The sequence below is a fragment of the Electrona antarctica genome (genome assembly GCF_951216825.1).
Source record: "Electrona antarctica genome assembly, chromosome: 9".
Classification (NCBI taxonomy): Eukaryota; Metazoa; Chordata; class Actinopteri; order Myctophiformes; family Myctophidae; genus Electrona; species Electrona antarctica.
This window is the reverse complement of record NC_136790.1, coordinates 34948561-34966797: the sequence shown is the minus strand read 5'-3', so window position 1 is coordinate 34966797 and position 18237 is coordinate 34948561. Positions and strand designations below refer to the sequence as shown.

General features: G+C 42.2%; 1 protein-coding gene across 3 annotated transcripts in view; it reads left to right on the top strand.

Moving 5' to 3' along the window:
- The first annotated feature begins 502 nt into the window (after window positions 1–502).
- The window catches only part of LOC306929114 (zinc finger protein 385A-like), a 49963-nt gene continuing 32228 nt past the window's right edge, over window positions 503–18237 (top strand). For 2 of the 3 annotated variants that reach the window (XM_079509521.1, XM_079509519.1), the window contains exon 1: window positions 4406–4755. In XM_079509521.1, the coding sequence (XP_079365647.1) occupies window positions 4743–4755 (13 nt within the window). In that variant the 5' untranslated portion in view covers window positions 4406–4742. Of the gene's footprint in view, window positions 608–4405; window positions 4756–18237 lie in introns of those variants that run through there. The other variant, XM_079509520.1, reaches the window with a different exon arrangement.

Here is an 18237-nt window from a genome sequence, read left to right as displayed (position 1 = left end):
CATTATGCAGCTATTGTGCTTACTAACATGACAGTCCACACACACACACACACACACACACACACACAAGACCAGCACATGAAACCAATGTCGCCACCTAATCATCATCACAAAAATACATGCAATGATCACGTGCCGATGTTTACATCAATGGAACAAATTATGTAATTAACTGTGCACAAAGAAGTAAATGTAACAACTTCCATTGCAATGAACCCTGAGGCCCCACTTTGAGAGCCACTGTAGGCCTACTATAGAAGAATATTAATAAGCTTCCATACTCGAGAGGAGAATCAAGTGTAAAAGTAGGATAGGCCTATCTTCGCCACATTTAACTTTGGACCACTAGGTGGCACCATTAAACAATCTAACCAACCCCTTGCACTCTGGGACGCAAGACGCGAGTCATTATTTAAAAATGAATGGTGAGTCGTGCAAGGCTGCTATATAATATGAGGACATGAGGCACAATGGCACATGGAGAATCAGTGGTGGTGGAGAAAACGTTCCTTGTCCTATATCGTGCGCTTGAGCAAGACACGAAACAGAACCCCCAACTTCTCCCGAACAGCAGGAAATTGGTGACCCCTGTGTGTGAACTGTGAATGTAAGTTCAGTCACTGTATGTAAACTGTAAAGCATATTCTTCTCACATGCTTTGTCATATGACAATGTTCCTTGCCGTTTGACGAAAATAACGCGCTGCATTTAATTTCTAGATGGAAATTGTACGACGAAGCAGAAGCAGGCTAGTTTCGGAGGGAGGGGTTCCACATGGAGGCAAGTTACAGTTTATCTGTCCTGCATGCATGATGCATCCATTGCATCGCATCGCAAGCGAAGTAGCCTTGCGTAGCGATACCACTGCCTGGCTGCCTGGGCGTTGCAATTTAAGGCAGATGAAGGCTGGCTACGCGAGGCTAGAGGCGAGGAGGAAGGAAGGCATGATTGCTGTTCAACATTCGTGGCGTGAGAGAGTAGAGCTCAGTGGAATAGAATTAACCCATTTCCATCATGTTTACTGGATGATAGTGTTCCGTGACCGTCCCTCCGCCCCTCCGTTGGAAATAATAAGCCATAGTTATAATGGAATAATCAGGTTGCTTCCATCAAGAGTCTGCATCTGCTGCTCTGCATCTGCTTCACACTATCGCTAATTAATAGGATTAATCAAGGAAATCTGTCTGATTAAATCTTCAAAGTCAAAATAGCTAATGGGAGAGTGAGTGGTGGCTATGGTGTTTGCTACAGCAATTTTCTGATCTGCACAATGAGACTCCTACAATACCAAACAACTTCTCCCACAGTGGCAGGGAGCAGGGACAAATGTTGTAAATTGTATTTATTTGCCTACCTACCTGCAGGTTATCCCTTGTTTTGTGTTTGTCAAATATGTTAATTACAGGATTTTTGTTTCTGAAAGAAACAACAAATAATGCCATTTTAGCCCAAAGTAGGCCTACCCAAAAGCATAAACTGTGTAATGGCAATGCAGTACTTGGTTACATGATGATCAAATAAAAAATGTATATGACGGTCCAAACAGGTGTTCCTGTAGAATGACAGAGAGACACATGTCAGTACCTAGGACATATAGACCAGAGAAACAGAAATGAGATGTCCGACATTAACTTTCATACCAACAAAAGTATTGGTATGCAAATGTACTTAAAGTACCAAAAGTACTTATAATGCAGAATGTCCCATGTCACGTTTTCAAATGTATAAAAATCTTTTGAAAATAGCAGATCTACAAGCTCATTGTGGCTATTTTCAACTGGCCAGTATATAGGGCTGGAGTGGTTAATGTATGTTTTATTTTGTAATAATAATCCAAATCTAGAAAGTAACTAGTATTGCCTCTTGAGACGTAGTGGAGTAGAAATAAAAGTATTGGAAATTGGAAATAGGCCTACTAAATTAAAGTTACTGTTGTAATCTAAGTACTGGACCCTCGTCTGGTTCTGACAGACAGGTAGTGTGTGCAGGCTGGGTGGTGTGTGACAATCCTGTTGAAGTATTCCTTTGGTACGGCGACTGCGGCGGCGGGTACCCGGGAGAACAAATTAACGAGACACGAGACAGTATCACGCTAAGGTTCACAAAGTTTATTACACAAACAGGAAACATATATAGTGCTGGATCATAATGACGTGACAATAAGATATGAGACAGAAGAACGTGCCTACTGCAGCAAGGCTGACCTTGCTGCCACTGAGATGTCTCTCGTAGCCTATCTATAAAGTATGCTACAGTACAGGCAGTACACAATACATATCAAGTACACTGTATCTCAAGTTCAAGTACATAGACTAAGATGTACTGTGCATGGGCTAATATCATAACAGTTACTTTACACCGCTGGACATTAAGTTGCCACAATAATAGCAACTGCTTCTGGTGAAAGTTTTATTAGAAGAGAGAGGGACAAGTGGAGTCAGGGAGTCAGAGAGGGAGGGGAGTGAGAGACAGAGAATGGCTTGCCGAGAAGAGAGAGAGAGAGATCCTAAGCGGGGGTGGAATGAAGGAGTGTAACTCTACTCCTCTGCTCTGATGAAATGTGCTTACAGCTCCAGTTTGTTGCCCTTCCTCACTGTCCCTCAACCTAACCCTCAGCTGGCACTGTGCCAGAAATTGTGTATACAGTACACAGTTTGCCAGAAGGTATTCATATACATTTCTACACACACACACACACACAACACACACAAACAAGCTCACACACACAGACACACACACGTACGCAGGTTATTGATGCTTGTCAAATACAAGTTGTACACTAACACAACCTGTGTGCGTGTGTGTGTGTGTGTGTGTGTGTGTGTGTGTGTGTGTGTGTGTGTGTGTGTGTGTGTGTGTGTGTGTGTGTGTGTGTGTGTGTGTGTGAGAGAGAGAGAGTGCACGCGCATATTTGTTCATGTGCTTTGCAGTGATGTCTGTGTGACTTCAGCATATGAATTTACAGGAGTGACACTGAGCGTACACAAGCCATTGCCAGGTTCCCATTAAACCATTTACTGCTGAGCATTAAACACCCCATCTTAATATGGTAACATTTACAAGGATCCTCACACACTGTATATATAAAACAAACACGCTTAGCACAATATATGTTTAACATGCGGTAACTGAGAGAATCCGCATTAACACCAGCGTTATTCACAGAGCAGAATAATTACACTTTTCAGTCTCAAACAGCATTTGATGTCAAACCACTAGAATGCACAATGAGGTAGAGCAGAGCTGACTTCTAAAAGGACCTTTTAGCATATCCGAATTAGACTGACATTTACTCGACATTGCACTATGCGTCAATCTCACCATAAGCAGACCCCCCTCCCATGCAAACACTCCTGCCTCTCTTAAATGACACTCACAAGCACATTTATGATATCTGATCTAAATGTGCAGTAAGTAGCAGGAGTTAATTAACATGCCAGAAAACAGGTATCATGTTTTGAATGTGTTTGTATCAGCGGTCTTTACCGGGTCAAGATCCCCTGATCTCATACAAATCCATCACCCGGGACATTCCAGTGCACAGAAAAATTCTCTGTGTTCATTTAACCAAATAGAAACCAAATGGATCTGCTTCCATTTGTACACGTCCCAGGGGATAAATTCACACTCAACATTTTACAGTGTAATTACCCACTCAAGGTATTTAACCAGCTGGCAACTGAAATTGAATTATAACTAAACTGACGCCAGCTTAGACGATACAGTTGGACCTATGCTCGAGTTATGAGCATACTTTGTTCATGATGTGCATTACCAATAATACAACTGGCTCAGTACTACCAGTCGTAGTACACACTAGTATTATATCAACCTGATAGCCCAGTTGTATGCTAATTCATTTCCATATCAAACAAATATGTATTTGTATATTTGTATACATAGTTTACAACCTACATGCCCCTGTATAACATCTGCTTCAAGACAACCCAATCACATTCCCCACACAACTATTATTACTCGTTTAAATTACACCATTCCTCGTTCCTGATCTTTCATTGCCTTCTGTCCTGCCCTCCCCTTTCTCCAGTCTCTCTCTCTCGCTCCTTCCACACCACATGCAGTTGTCCTCACATATTAGGTTCCCTGTCTTAAGCAGCAGAATTAGCCTCCGGAATCTTGTGCACTTGTTACTGTACATCGGGGTGGTGGGGTGGAGTGAGGGAATGAGAGACAGAAAGAGAGAGGGGGGGTAAATGAATTGGAAGCCAGTGTCAACAAGAGAGAGGGAGGGAGGGAGGGAGAGAGAGAGTGAGGGAGAGAGAGAGAGAGAGGGAGGGAGGGAGAGAGAGAGAGAGGGAGGGAGAGAGAGAGAGAGTGAGAGTGAGTAAGAGAAAGACGGCGGAACAGAAGAGACTGTGATTGAGGGGAAGACAGACGCAGGGTGTCACAGTCTGCCGTTAGATCACAGCTTTAATGCACCTAGCTGCCTGCATTTCTCTCTCTTCTTTTTCCACAAATTATCGTGGCTTTGAGTATCTAATAATGTGGGCTGGTCTCCTGTGTACATAGATACATATATAATATTTATCTATATCTATTGTGGAGGATGTGTCCATAGTACCGTGACTGATCGGAACTGCTTCTATTCATCTCCACTTCTCCAGCTCCGACAAAGAGGACTGTCCTGTGTTTTTTATGCTGTCTGAGACTCTGCTCTGTGGAATCTGTACGGGACTGACACTCTGGATCAGTTCAACCCTCTCGGAGAAGAGGGGCTGCCCATGTGGTGCTCAGGTAAGACAGTGTCATCATCGTCCGCAGTCTGCATAGTACACGACTCTGAGCAGTGCTCTTCTTGACTTCACACATTGAGAAGTGGTTCAGCTGTATTCTCAGAGTTTATAATTGTCACCCTTTCTTCTTTCCAATTCAGTCATTATGCCATTTAATTTCTTCCAATACTTGCCACTGCTATTGTACCCTAGTTTACCAGTGTGGAGGGAGGAGGGGGGGGGGGGGGGGGGGGGGATGTGGAGCCTTCATCTTAGTCCTCCCGCTCAACATTCCCTGCTGACATGCGCTGCCCCAGCCATAGGAGTACGTGCAGTGACAAATATCACCCTCCCTGCCCGGCCTCCCTCCCCCGAACACGGGCCAAATTGTAGACGCTCGTCCAAGTCGGATTCACTGCTGTGGCGGGTACTTTACCACTGCGCCACCCGAGTGCAGCTATTCGTCTTTGATTGCATTACCCTGTGTGCTGTAAAATCCTCTTGGTTAATTAGTACACATAACTAAATTGACCCGTACTTGTAAACACTCAGTTAAATTAATCATCAGGAATTCATAGCGTGGCCACTGGCCACAGCACTTCACTTGGTGATAAAAACAACACTTTGACCTCTAGGAACCTAAAACGTTGTTCTGCACCTGCCATTCAGTTATTTCAATAACAACAAAAATAACAATGACAATAAAATAGCAATAACAACTAAAATTGGAACAACAACAACAATAATTACAGCAGCAGAAGTGGAAGGATATGTATCGAAGTGAAAGGCATAGATTATGGAAGATACAGTTTTGGTTCTGTTGAGCTCAAGCTCTGGCTTTTGTATTCACTTTTTGTTTTGTTTTTATCTACGAGGACAGATTGATCTCAGATTTATTTGAGTCAGACAGTCAGTTCCACCCTTTCTACAATAAAGAACACATTTGTTGAGGACCAGGGTTGTAAGTCAAACATGACAAGATAATCCTAATTGAACGTACTAAACACTCTTTATTCATATCTTCCAAATGCATGCCAGCCCACATTTTACTATCCTCTTGGGTCCCCACAAAGATAAAGCAGACACACACACACACACACACACACACAATGGTACCGAAAAGATCTGTGTGCTGTGTGAGACACATGTTTTCAGAATTCACTGTGACTGTGAAGTCAGCTAATGTTCTGTTTTGCCCCATGGTGCATATAGTCCGATATGTTTAGTTCTTAGTGGGGATTCATTCAGTGCCAACTGTTCATTCCAGGTCTTCCTTCTACACGGCACCTATTTTAATCTCGTTTTATTAATATCCCAAAGGTAGGGTCAACAGCCGCCCTGGAGCACAGGGCGCTGCGGCTGCACCGGGGCCTGCAGTAGTTGCACTGCCTTAGGTATGTCACTAGGTGGTGCAACATGCTCTACTTCTACGTCAGTCCCCATCAAAGAGATAAACCAGCAGCATAACATTGTTGGCTGCTACTCAACAGCCACAGTGGTGTGTTTGGAATTGAGCCCTTCAGCCCCGGATCACTGGTGTGTCAGTCTGACCACGCAGTAAAGATTTGAAGTAAAGATAGTAAATTATACCGCTGAGATCTGTCATCGGCTTTTAATACAGCGGTGATCTTAACGGGAGCTTTGTTGAATGTTTTGGTTGTGTGCTGTGTAAAGCACATGACGTTAAGCTGTGCTTTCAACTGTATGCTTGTCCACTCCAACCTGTTCAGCCTGTAATTGGCTGGCCCGTTACTGTACGGTAGGCTGTCTTTAATTGGTGTTGTCACACTTCAGATGAAGAATATACATTAAACGCTGGCATGGCTGTTCAGGTCTCAGGACCACCTGCTAACTGATCACGGCTGTAATTAGACTTTAACAAGTCTGTTGACACAGTTATGGGCTAATAGAGGGTAGAGGGATTGGGTGATAGAGATCACACACAAGTATGCACATGCACATGCACGCACACGCACGTACACAGAAAGCACACATTTTATTAGAGTGGTTAGAGCATTCTACTAATGTCAATGAAATATACATTTCAATAATCATAACTTTTTGCATTCAAACCTTTGATCAAGTAAGTTACGGTTGCAGTTTTGGCTCTTTGTCTATAGCCAGTATTTGACTAAAGCACACACAGAAACACACGCGCACGCACGCACGCACACACACTCAGCCGTGGGACACCTGAATCCACTGCTCCGGTTTCAGTTATCCCATAGTGACATCCATTAAAGTCATGCTGTGTCTGCTCCTCTAGCCCAGTGACAGCTCCATTAGCACCTGGCCTATTGGCCACAACAATACCTCCACCTGCATTATTCAATATGAGTCTACTAATGAGGAAACCCTATCCTCAACACACACAAACCCTATCCTAGTCATGCACACCCATCCTGTGCACGTGCACACGCATTCACACATCCATGCGTTCAACCTTTATTTATTTTCTCGGAAATACATTGAGGGCAAGCCACGGACGGACACACACACAGACACACAGGGCGAAACATACTTTCTCCCTATGCCTTCGGCCTGGTGGAGACAATAATGACAATTCAGAACAAGATTATTATATTGCTAGCTAACAAGATTAGCTAGCAAGTTTTTTAAATTGCCCCAGTGAGATCATGGATGTCCATTGTTTAAAGGGCATTGTAATTGATTCCAGGTAAAAGGAGTGCTAAAAACCGAAGGCTGTTTTACCTACACACACAAAATTGGCCGAAAGTGTGGCTGTCCTGATCTCAATGCAATGCATAAAAACGCACACACAGGCGCGCACGCACGCACGCGCGCACACACACACACACACACACACACACACATACATACACACATACACACACACACTTACTTTACCATCTCTGTGATGTCTTCAATACACATTTACTTCAAAAATGCCATTTGTGCTTAACCTGATGGCCTAACATAGCCTTAACCTTGTCATAAAATCACCTACCCCATTACTTTAAAACCAGCCCAACTTTAACCCTTCACCTTAGACCTAACCCCTAAATTCCTAATCCCAAATCCCAACATGGGGTAGAATAACATCTCAATTCTGATTTGGATAAGAACTATCAACCGCTGATTAATAATGCAACATCGATTTTCTCCGGATATTGTCCGAAGGCTTGTGATTTGTCCTTGGGGTCAAAGAGGAGCGTGAAGGTCATATACATTTCTTTACATTTATCCTGAGTTGTGCAGCAGGAGAGTGGGGGCAGAGAGACGCATACACACACACACACACACACACACACACACACACACACACACACACACACACACACACACACCCATTAAATCTGTGAAATCATTATTTTGTCATTTTAGATTAGATTTTACATTTTTGAAAAATCTTTAAAGTGTTTGAATAATGTTGAATTACAAAGACGTTTGAGAACTACTGATTGAGAAGGCATTTGTAGAATTGGCCTCAGGTCTTAATGGTTTAAGAGAATGAATGTGAGTCAAGGATGGATGGCTTCATATTGACTCACAGAGGTCATGTTACTGCAGTTTCCATAAACCAGCTACAGTACAGATAGGGGCAAAAGAATCATGCTCATATGTGCATTTATATACTACGTTATGTCTTTTCTGTCAGGCAGAAACGTTGCATTTCCATATTTGAACTTTTTATATTTTTTCTAAATTACTTTTTCATACTACAGTGTCACACAAAAATAGCCGATCTAGCTCGTTAAGTCTGTCAGTGGATTTTATTTTTGTTTTTCGGGAGGGACAGAACATATTCATGAACATGATCAGACAAAATTATGACATACAGTAGTTTGAATAAATCTAAACATTGATCCAATGAAAAAGTATTAACCAGCGCTAGTGACTAACTAATAACGACATACTAATAATAATAATACGTACTGTAGTTCATCTTCCTGAAAAGCACTGAAAAGTAACACTTTTCAGGTTTCCGCCTGAAAGGAACGAAATACACATTCTGATCTCATCTAACAGATGATGATCCACCTGCCATGCAGCAGCTGTCAGCTCCCTGCTCTTCCATTCACACGTCACTCCATCTTCCATATGTTCGCAACCTCTTTTTTACTTTCAGCCCCTGTAGGTTTACGTTCACCTCGATGACCCTGCAGGGTCCTTTATTTGCTCCTTTACTGAGGCTTTCAGTAGAGGGGTAGCTGTCCTGTTCCTGTGTGTCTGTTTTCATTTTTGTTCCATTCACACCGGTTGCCTAGAACGAAAGCTACCGCATCTTCTCTCTCAGCATTTTTGAGGGGCGCTAGGTTTAATGTTTGTTTTTAGTTCAATGTTTGTTTTAAAAACGGCATTGACAATGAAGGGAAAATTGACGTCATCTTGTCCCTAACACAAACATTAAATGCCATTAACAATAAAGATAATTTAATATTTGTTTTGACACCGTTTGTTTTACATCATCATCACATCACCTATAATCATCACCTAATCATAGCAACATGATAAGAGAAACATGATAAGAGCGCCCCTCACTTCACACAGGTGTGATTTTTAAGATACTGTTCTGTTCAATGTGAAAACCCCACCACAACCACCACCACCAAGATCACCACCACCAGCAACCCATGACCCACACACACACACACACACCAAGAAATGAAGGGCACGCAGCAGAAAGCGCAGATCGTTATAGAAACAATGCAACGTGCATCAATCTGGAGAAAAAACAAAAGCTGTGAATGAATGGGAAGACAGAGGGAGACGAGGACAGAGCGAAGGAACAGCCAGTGGTTAATGGCATGGAAAAGAGAGATGAAGAGGGGAGGGGAAGAGAGATGGAAGGACAGGGAGAGCAAAATCGACAGGGGCATTATCACTGTGACTAACGTCTGCCTTCTGATTCTGAACCCCCGCTCCCCCCCAAAGAAAATGCTCACCGAATGTCCTCATTGGATGAGACAGCCACCAATCAGAGTGCAAGAATGTAAGGTGCCTTTAGGTTATACCCAACCCCAAAAAACTGAGAGGGAGAGAGAGAGAGAGAGAGAGAGGGTGGCAGTGTGTGTGTGTGTGTGTGTGTATGTGTGTTATAGACGTGTGATGGTGCAGAGGTTTCTCCAGTGAGGAGAGGAGGATTCGTCTAGGCTGTGTATAGTGGTGCTCTGGCTGTTGGGAGTGAATATATAACAGTGAATAAATTACGGGGGTTCCTTGCAGTAGGTTCAGTGCACGTTGTGTTGCAGTCTGGACTGCTGTGGTTCTCCTCTATTTTAGCAACAACTGGATTGCTGCCTCCCAGCAAAAGAACCTTTACCAAGGTCTGAGTGAGGACAATCGTCCTGCTGGACGCAGACTAAGCAACTAAGAAAGGGGATTTATAGAGGAGGGATGCAAAATAAAGGGTAGAAATTTTGAATGTGTGGCAAAATTGTCCATATTGGGTGCTTTGTGCTGTACAGAGCTTAGTGTTGAGAACCGGAAAGCGGTACATTTTGGAGTCATCTTCACATACTGCAGTTGAAAGACAAAAGGGAGGCTTGAACGAGAAGATAACTTGGAGAACAGATAATCTTGAGAGTGGAAGGCTTCAGGATGATCTTGGGTAAGATAATTACTTCTCTCTTTGAACTCTTGTGTAATTGGTGCGCATTATTAATTTGTTGCCCTGTCAAAGTTGAGACCTTCAAAAACTTCTGTATGCGTGCGTCACACAGTCGTATTTACTTTATCACATGGTCAAGATTAGTGTGTACTATTGCAAGCTGCATGTATATACTGGCTTAAGCCTAATTCATACTTCGTCATACGACCATGACACCCAGCGAAAAAATTTGATCTGTATTTGAAAAATGTAGGTTTGTTCAGTTAGATCAGTTATTTTCATTGATTGGCATGGTGGTCATATGAGTATAAATTAGGCATACATTTGTTGAACATTCTTCAAAGATAGCAGATCTACAAGTTCACCTGCTTGTGAGCTCGTAGGGGTGAGATTTAATGGCAGGCTCATGGCATGGCAGACAAAAATGACTTGTCTTTTAGTTCTACTGGATGTCATCTCAACATCATCTAGTTTTTATTTGTTGACAACATTGTCAATATATTTAGTCATAAAGGACCACTTCGCCACTTTTCAACCCATATTCATATAATTGGTCCTTACTAATGTTCATGATAAAATACCACCATTTTTTTCTACTCGGTCTGTGTCTCATAGGAGGGTTGTGGGAAGTTCAGAAACCCGTCCACCAGTGACATCATCGTTAGGCAGATTTTTCTTAAAACAAGATATTTTTCTTTTTAATATTTAGATTTTTAATATCGTGAGAACGGTTGCTTCCATTATCGCATTGCATCTTTTCAGGAATAGAAAGCCTGCAGTTTCTATTAGCTTGGATTCCCCATCGATGATGTCACTGGTGGACGGGTTTTTGAACCGCCCACAACCCTCCCATGAGACACAGACTGAGTAGAAAAACAATTGTGGCATTTGTGTGGCACATTAGTGAGGACCAATTATATGAAGATGGGTTGAAAAGTGGTGAAGTGGTCCTTTAATGGCTTAGTTTTTACTTGGTTTTTATTTAGTTTTCATGAACTAATAGGTTTCATTAGTTAGTTAGTTAGTTAAAACTAAAACTAGACTAAAACTAAAACATTTTCAGTTAACTATAGTATGACTAAAACTAAATTAAATTGTATTCAAAAGACTATGTCTAAAACTAAATCCTGTCAAAATTAACACTGCTGTTGTCTCTATGCTCCAATGATGTTGGTGCTATTTATGTGTCCATGTTCTACAGTATATCCCACTATGATCTTCATAGAGGTGATAATAGCTATAACGCTCACACCACAACACAAGGGAGCACCACATTAGCAAGGTCTCATGCCCACAGAGACATTGCTTAACGCATGCTTGCACTAACCCCATTACATGCACGCACGCACGTCGCACGCACACACACACACACACATACATAAAAAGAGCAATAGAGATAAAGTGATGTAGTCAGAAAAATAAATCCGGTTCTTAAAATACTTAGGCCTTTCTGTATGCTGTATTTTCTGTCACACAAGGAGTACGACTCACAATACAACGTTGCTACTGTACAAGCTCACAACACGTTGTGAGCTTATAGGTGTCTATTTTGTACGATATCTTTTTGTAAGCCTAATGACATTCCATAAAAAAGCAACAAGTTCAAAGTAGTTAAAAGCTCAATATAAACCTATACGGTCTGCTACATCTCATTCCCGTGTTCACATTTTGTAGTCATACGCCAACTTGTTAACCTACACAATATACATACTATACTTAGTTTGTGCCCTATCTGGTTCCACAGAACTGTGGCTTTCATCCCTTTTCACATCACAGTCCATTATTTATTGAGCATTTGAGCCACGGACCAGCCTCTAAGACCCAAGACTTATATTCTGTTCTCGCGGGATAAGATTTTGGACACAATTCCCTGCTGTGTTGATGATGTTGCAATCTTAGAACCCATCGTCAAAAAATAAAGAAAAAACAGCGCCCTCTTTCCGGAGTCAACAGTCTGTCTCGAGAGACTAATGATGTGGTAACATAGGAGAGATAACAGGCCAACATTGATCAAAATAACAATTATTCTACAGTCTCTAATTGTGTAGACTTCTTGTAAATTACTTCTTGATCTAACGGCTGCATTCGACACGATTGATCATTCAATTTGAATACAGCGTCTGGAGCATCTGGCTTGTCTGGTACGGCCCTGTCCTGGTTCTCCTCCTACCTAACAAACAGAAGTTATTTTGTCAATCTAGCCGAGTTTGACTCAGACAAACAATGGTTCTGGTATTCCACAGGGCTCGATTCTTGGTCCTCTGTTATTCTCCCTGTACATACTGCCGTTGGGAGAACTTATTACCAATCACGGAGTCAATTTTCATTTCTATGCTGATGATACCCAACTATATCTTTCTGTAGCTCCAGATGATCCCTGTGCTTTAGACCCGTTGTTGACCTGTCTGTCTAGCATCAAATGCTGGATGAGTGAGAACTTTCTCAAGCTAAATGAGGATAAGACAGAAGTTCTCATAATCAGTTCTAGTGAGCAGAAATAATCAATAATAAGCAGACTTGGCAACCTGACTGTAGAAAGTAACAGTAAAGTAAAGAACTTGGGGGTCATTATTGATTCTGAATTGAATTTTAATTCACACATTAATCATGTTACCAAGATTGCTTTTTTTCACCTTAGAAATATTGCACGAATCAGAGCCTATTTGTCATTGGACGATGCAAAAACGCTAATCCACACCTTTGTTTTTTCTCGGCTTGATTACTGCAATGCACTTTTTTCTGGACTGCCTAAGAAAACAACTGACAGATTACAACTTGTCCAAAATGCAGCAGCCAGAGTTTTAACTAAAACTAAGATGAGAGAACATATTACTCCAGTTTTAGCTTCACTGCACTGGCTTCCGGTTGTTTTTAGGATTGATTTTAAAATGATTTTACTTGTTTATAAAGCTCTCAATGGTCTCGCACCTTCCTACCTACATGACTGCCTGCCTAAATATGTCCCAAACCGCCCCCTAAGGTCTTCCACTGCTGGCCTGCTCGCTTTGCCTAAAAAAATGGCAACAATAAAATACTGGGAAGCAGCTTTTTGCTTCTACGGGCCGACGGCGTGGAACAAACTCCCACTGTACCTTCGACAGGCAGCCTCTGTAGACATTTTTAAAGCACAGCTCAAGACCCACTTCTACACTCTTGCTTTTAATTGATCTTTTAATTTTTTTTGTTATTCATGTCCTCACTGTATTGCATTACTGCTATTCTTTTTCAATGTTTATGCCTTGCTTTTCTTTTCTTTCTTTCTCCATTGCTCTGTAAAGCACTTTGAGCTGCATTTCATGTCATGAAAGGTGCTATACAAATAAAGCTTTATTATTATTATTATTATTATTATTATTATTATTATTATTATATATCCCTTTTCATTCGGATTTTATCAAAAATATTAACCATGGAATCTATTCAAAGATTTATCACATTTAAAAATTTTAGGTTTTAAATAGAAATTACTTGTTTGCTCTTTTCTATGCTTGAATTTTCCTTGTGATCTTCCAGTAAGCATATCATGGTAATCCTTAGTGCAGAAGCACGCATGCATTGCACACGTGACACATCCACACACCAATCCACCCACGCTCACACACGCGCGCAAACACACACACACACACACACACATACGTGCACATGCACATGCACGCACACACACACACACACAAAATAATAATCTAAAACGGAGTGCTGCTGGTTTCACATATTGTGATAGTTTTCCTTGCTAGAGGCTTAGAAAATAAATGAGATCTGATAGTGATGTGACATTACCTTACCAAACGTATACTATAGTGTGTGTGTGTGTGTGTGTGTGTGTGTGTGTGTGTGTGTGTGTGTGTGCGCGCGTGCGTGTGCATTCTGTGCAAGCATTTGCTTCTGCTGTAATTGTTCTTTTAAACAGCAGTTCAGTGTGTCAGACCTCTCTTCTCCTCTCCAATAACATATCTCAGACTCCATCAGCACTGTCCTCTATTTGTCTTCATTCTGTCCATCACTTTCTTCTCTGCCATTATTCTACCGTGTCCTTTCCTCCTACATCACCATAAGTTAGATTTGAAGACTCAAGGTAGATTCTCTCTCTCTCTCTCTCTCTTTCTCTCTCTCTCTCTCTCTCTCGTCCCCTGTCTCTTCCCATCACTCCACTCTATGAATGAAGCAACTCAAACATGTCTACGTAATCAGCACTGCAGTGTGAACTAGATATGCTGAAGCTAGCTCGTCTCCCTCGGTGCAGGGAATGCAGTTTGGTAACCATTTTCACGATGAATATTTCAAGATCCGAAGGTTTGACTTCTTTATTTATTTAGAAAAGGGCCACAGCTTCTGCTGGGTTTTATGCAAGACCTCACTCGGTGCTGTTGGAAAAAAGAAAAACGTTCATGACTTACTTTTTCTCTACTGTTGTGTTGAGTGTTGACTGGACTAATACAAGCATTCGATAAGGGTTTGCCTGCACATGCCTGCATATAGGTCAACCCAAATTTAGAGATAAATAAAAAGAAATCCTCTCTTATCCATTTCCTAAAAACAAGATAGACACGTGTGTCCCTGACAAATAATGGGCCCTTTCAATTGAAGCAAGTCAGTGAGGGGTGAAAATTATTGACATTTAAAATGGAAAGATTTCCCTGTAGCCGTGCGTGTTCGACAGACCGACAGACATGTCTGTGGGTCTTGGTGCACAGTTAGACATCAAAAGAAGCCACCAGCCAGTATAGGCAAGACAATCCGAGATTCGTATTTTGATCTTAAAAAAAATCTTTATGAGTTTTTGAGGTACCAGCTAGCTTAAATGCACTCATTCGGTCTGAAACACAATCATAATAACAGTAATTGCTTCCAAATATGGCACACACTAGTTACTGTGTCTGCAGTCGTTAAAGGAATGTCTTTATTTAGCCAGTCAGCATACGTGGAGTGCAGTAACAGACCTGACCCTGTCTGACCTTAACATGTGCTTCAAGTTCTCACACAACAAACTCAGTGCAGCTATAGGATAAAGCCACACACACACAGACCATCAGCCTAAATTGTACCGTGCTGTGCTCTGCAGAAATTCAGCCTGTAATCATCCATCCCATTTCTGTACCAAAAGCATATGTTATAATAAGTTGTTCGGCAGAACACATTTATTTTTATTTCATTTAAAAACAAAAAGAGATTGTAGACTGCACAACGTTTGCTTTTGGGTACTTCCCATTCCCATTACGCACAAGCAGGTGCAATTGTCTATTGTGCATTACAGTGTGTGTGTGTGTGTGTGTGTGTGTGTGTGTGTGTGTGTGTGTGTGTGTGTGTGTGTGTGTGCGTGTGTGTGCACGTGCGTGCGTGCGTGCATGCGTGGGGGGGGGGGGGGGGGCATTTGTGTGTTTACTTATGTGTGAATGTGTGTGCGCGTAGTTTGCCCCTGTGTGTACCATGTGCGTGCACGTTTATAGACTTGTGTTTCTGTGGGGTCGATAACCTGCAGTGTTCCCTGAGCTCCCAGCAGGTGTATAAATGCTCTGACAAACAATAATAAAGTGAGGCAGGGCTATTGGTGGGATATTGACACGCTGAAATCCCTTAATAGCTGTGTGGTTTCCTCTGCTGTTTCCTCCACCTTCACTGCATCGTAGGCTACCACCAATCCCATAACCCATTGAGACCTGATGAGGCGTTTAAAAAAAATGTCAGTGGTGCGCAAACCGTTTCATATCAAGGACCCCCATATATTTGGCCGTGGACCCCCATCTGAAAATATTTTGTTCCAGGGACCCTCAGAAGCAGAGATTTGAGTTAAAATTGGCTTAAAAGAAATCCCCGTACCACGCTTTGACACCACGAGATACTGTAGCTGGTCTCACAAGCTCGCATGTGCGACACATTGCGTATAGGGATGGGACGATTGATCAATTACATGTCACGATTATTGTAGCCTGGCCTAGCCAGCATGCTTTCTGGTCTAGAGGGGCGGGCGCGCTTGGAGCAACTGCTGGTTCACCGATCAGAGACCCCCCTCAGCCCCTCCCCTCCCTGGTAGAAATCAACCGTGGAAAGCGACGCTCCTCTGCTCTGTAGTTCACTCCCACTCCTACTCTCCTAGACCAGGAAATGTGTCACGTTCCCCCAGGCTTTGAGCCGAAAGCGAACGAAAATAAAAGCCTGGGTACCGAGACTACGATTATTGTGGCAAAAATTATTGCAAATAACAATATTATCGTGATAATCAAAATATGATTACAACTTGAAATGCCACTATGTTGGAATCCCAACATAGCACAACGCGTTGTGAGCTTGTAGATCGGCTATTATTGGCAAATCGAGTGAAACGAAGTGAAGAGCATAACAAATTATTCCTCAAGTTTTGAGAGTTTAAGTGGTACTACATTTGCAGCTCAACAAAAGCTCATTCATCGTAGTGTATGACGGAGCACAATTTCACGATAAATTTAAATCTCTGCGATACGATTATTGTGAGCATTTGTTTTATCACGATCCATCCGGGTCCCATCGCTAGCATTGAGCTTGTAGATCTGCAACTTTCGTGGTCCAAGTCGGGTTTTAATGGAGAACGCGTTGACTGTTCTGTCCCCGTGATTCCTTCAAGAATAGAAAAAAGATTTTCATGAGCCTTTCTATGACAGGATCTCTAGATAACCGTTATTGATCACTGGAGGTTAATTCAGGAACAGGATGTTTAATGAGCTGCGTATCGTTGCTGTCAGACTGACACCTTGTATCTCCACATCATTCATGGTTTTTATTTCGTAAATGAATGACCTACTCGCACAAAAGTGCTGAAAATAGCCGATCTACAGTACAAGCGTTGCGACACGTTGCGAGCTTGTAGATCTGCTATTTTCACCATTTTAAAATGCTTTGAAAATAACAATAAAAAAGGAATGGTTATGGACATGCAAGGTTTCCACCCAACAGCCAACAATATCATCCACCAACCCAGCGGTCTTTTAAAGGAGAATGGGGGGATGGTATGGTTGGTGTGGAGGTTTGTTGCACTGAGACAGCCGAAAGGTTGAGCGTGACAAATGTGCTTATTTATAGTGAATAGATTATTATAGAGATGATAATATACTGTAGTTATTAGTTACTCCTTCACAAAATGCCATGATCTTTATAAACGCAAGGTAATGCATCACTGTCTTGTCTCTGTTTTGATTCTTGAGCCCAACCCCCCTATAGGGGCAGAAGTACGCAACATGCGCACATACATGCGCACATACATGCGTAACGAACACACAAACTCGCACGCACGCACACACGCACGCACGCACGCACGCACGCACGCACGCACGCACAGAAACAGGCTGATTTCTGTCCAGACTCCCTCTGTGGGATATACAGTATATGTGACGTGTTCCTGTCTACTCAGCCGTGGCGTGCACTCAGTAAAGGCTTCCTTGGAGGCACATATACAGACACCACAATAGTGCGTGCGTGCGTGCGTGCGTGCGTGCGTGCGTGCGTGCGTGCGTGCGTGCGTGCGTGCGTGCGTGCGTGTATGCTACTATGCTGCAAACACACACCTCCCTGTACTGTATACAGTAAACAATACAATTTACTCTTAATCCAAAGCGATTTACAATAAACAAGAACACCCCAAAGTAATACATTAAATACATAGAAATAGTATCTAGGATCATAAGTAAACTAAGTATCATCTGTCTAGTCTAACAGTAGAATATCTATACATTGAAAATATAAACAGATGCCAGATCAATAATGACCTGGCATCTGTTTACATAACAGGCTATCTAAATTACATATTTTAGCCTTTGCTAGTCTGAAGAGGTGAGTTTTCATAGTCGGAAGATTGGGAGTGAGTCTGCAGTTCTAATTGCAATGGGAGTATGGGACATTCCATAGTTTCGGACCCAGAAGGGAGAAGGGAGAAGGGAGTCTGAAGTGTGGAGCTTGTCCTGGATA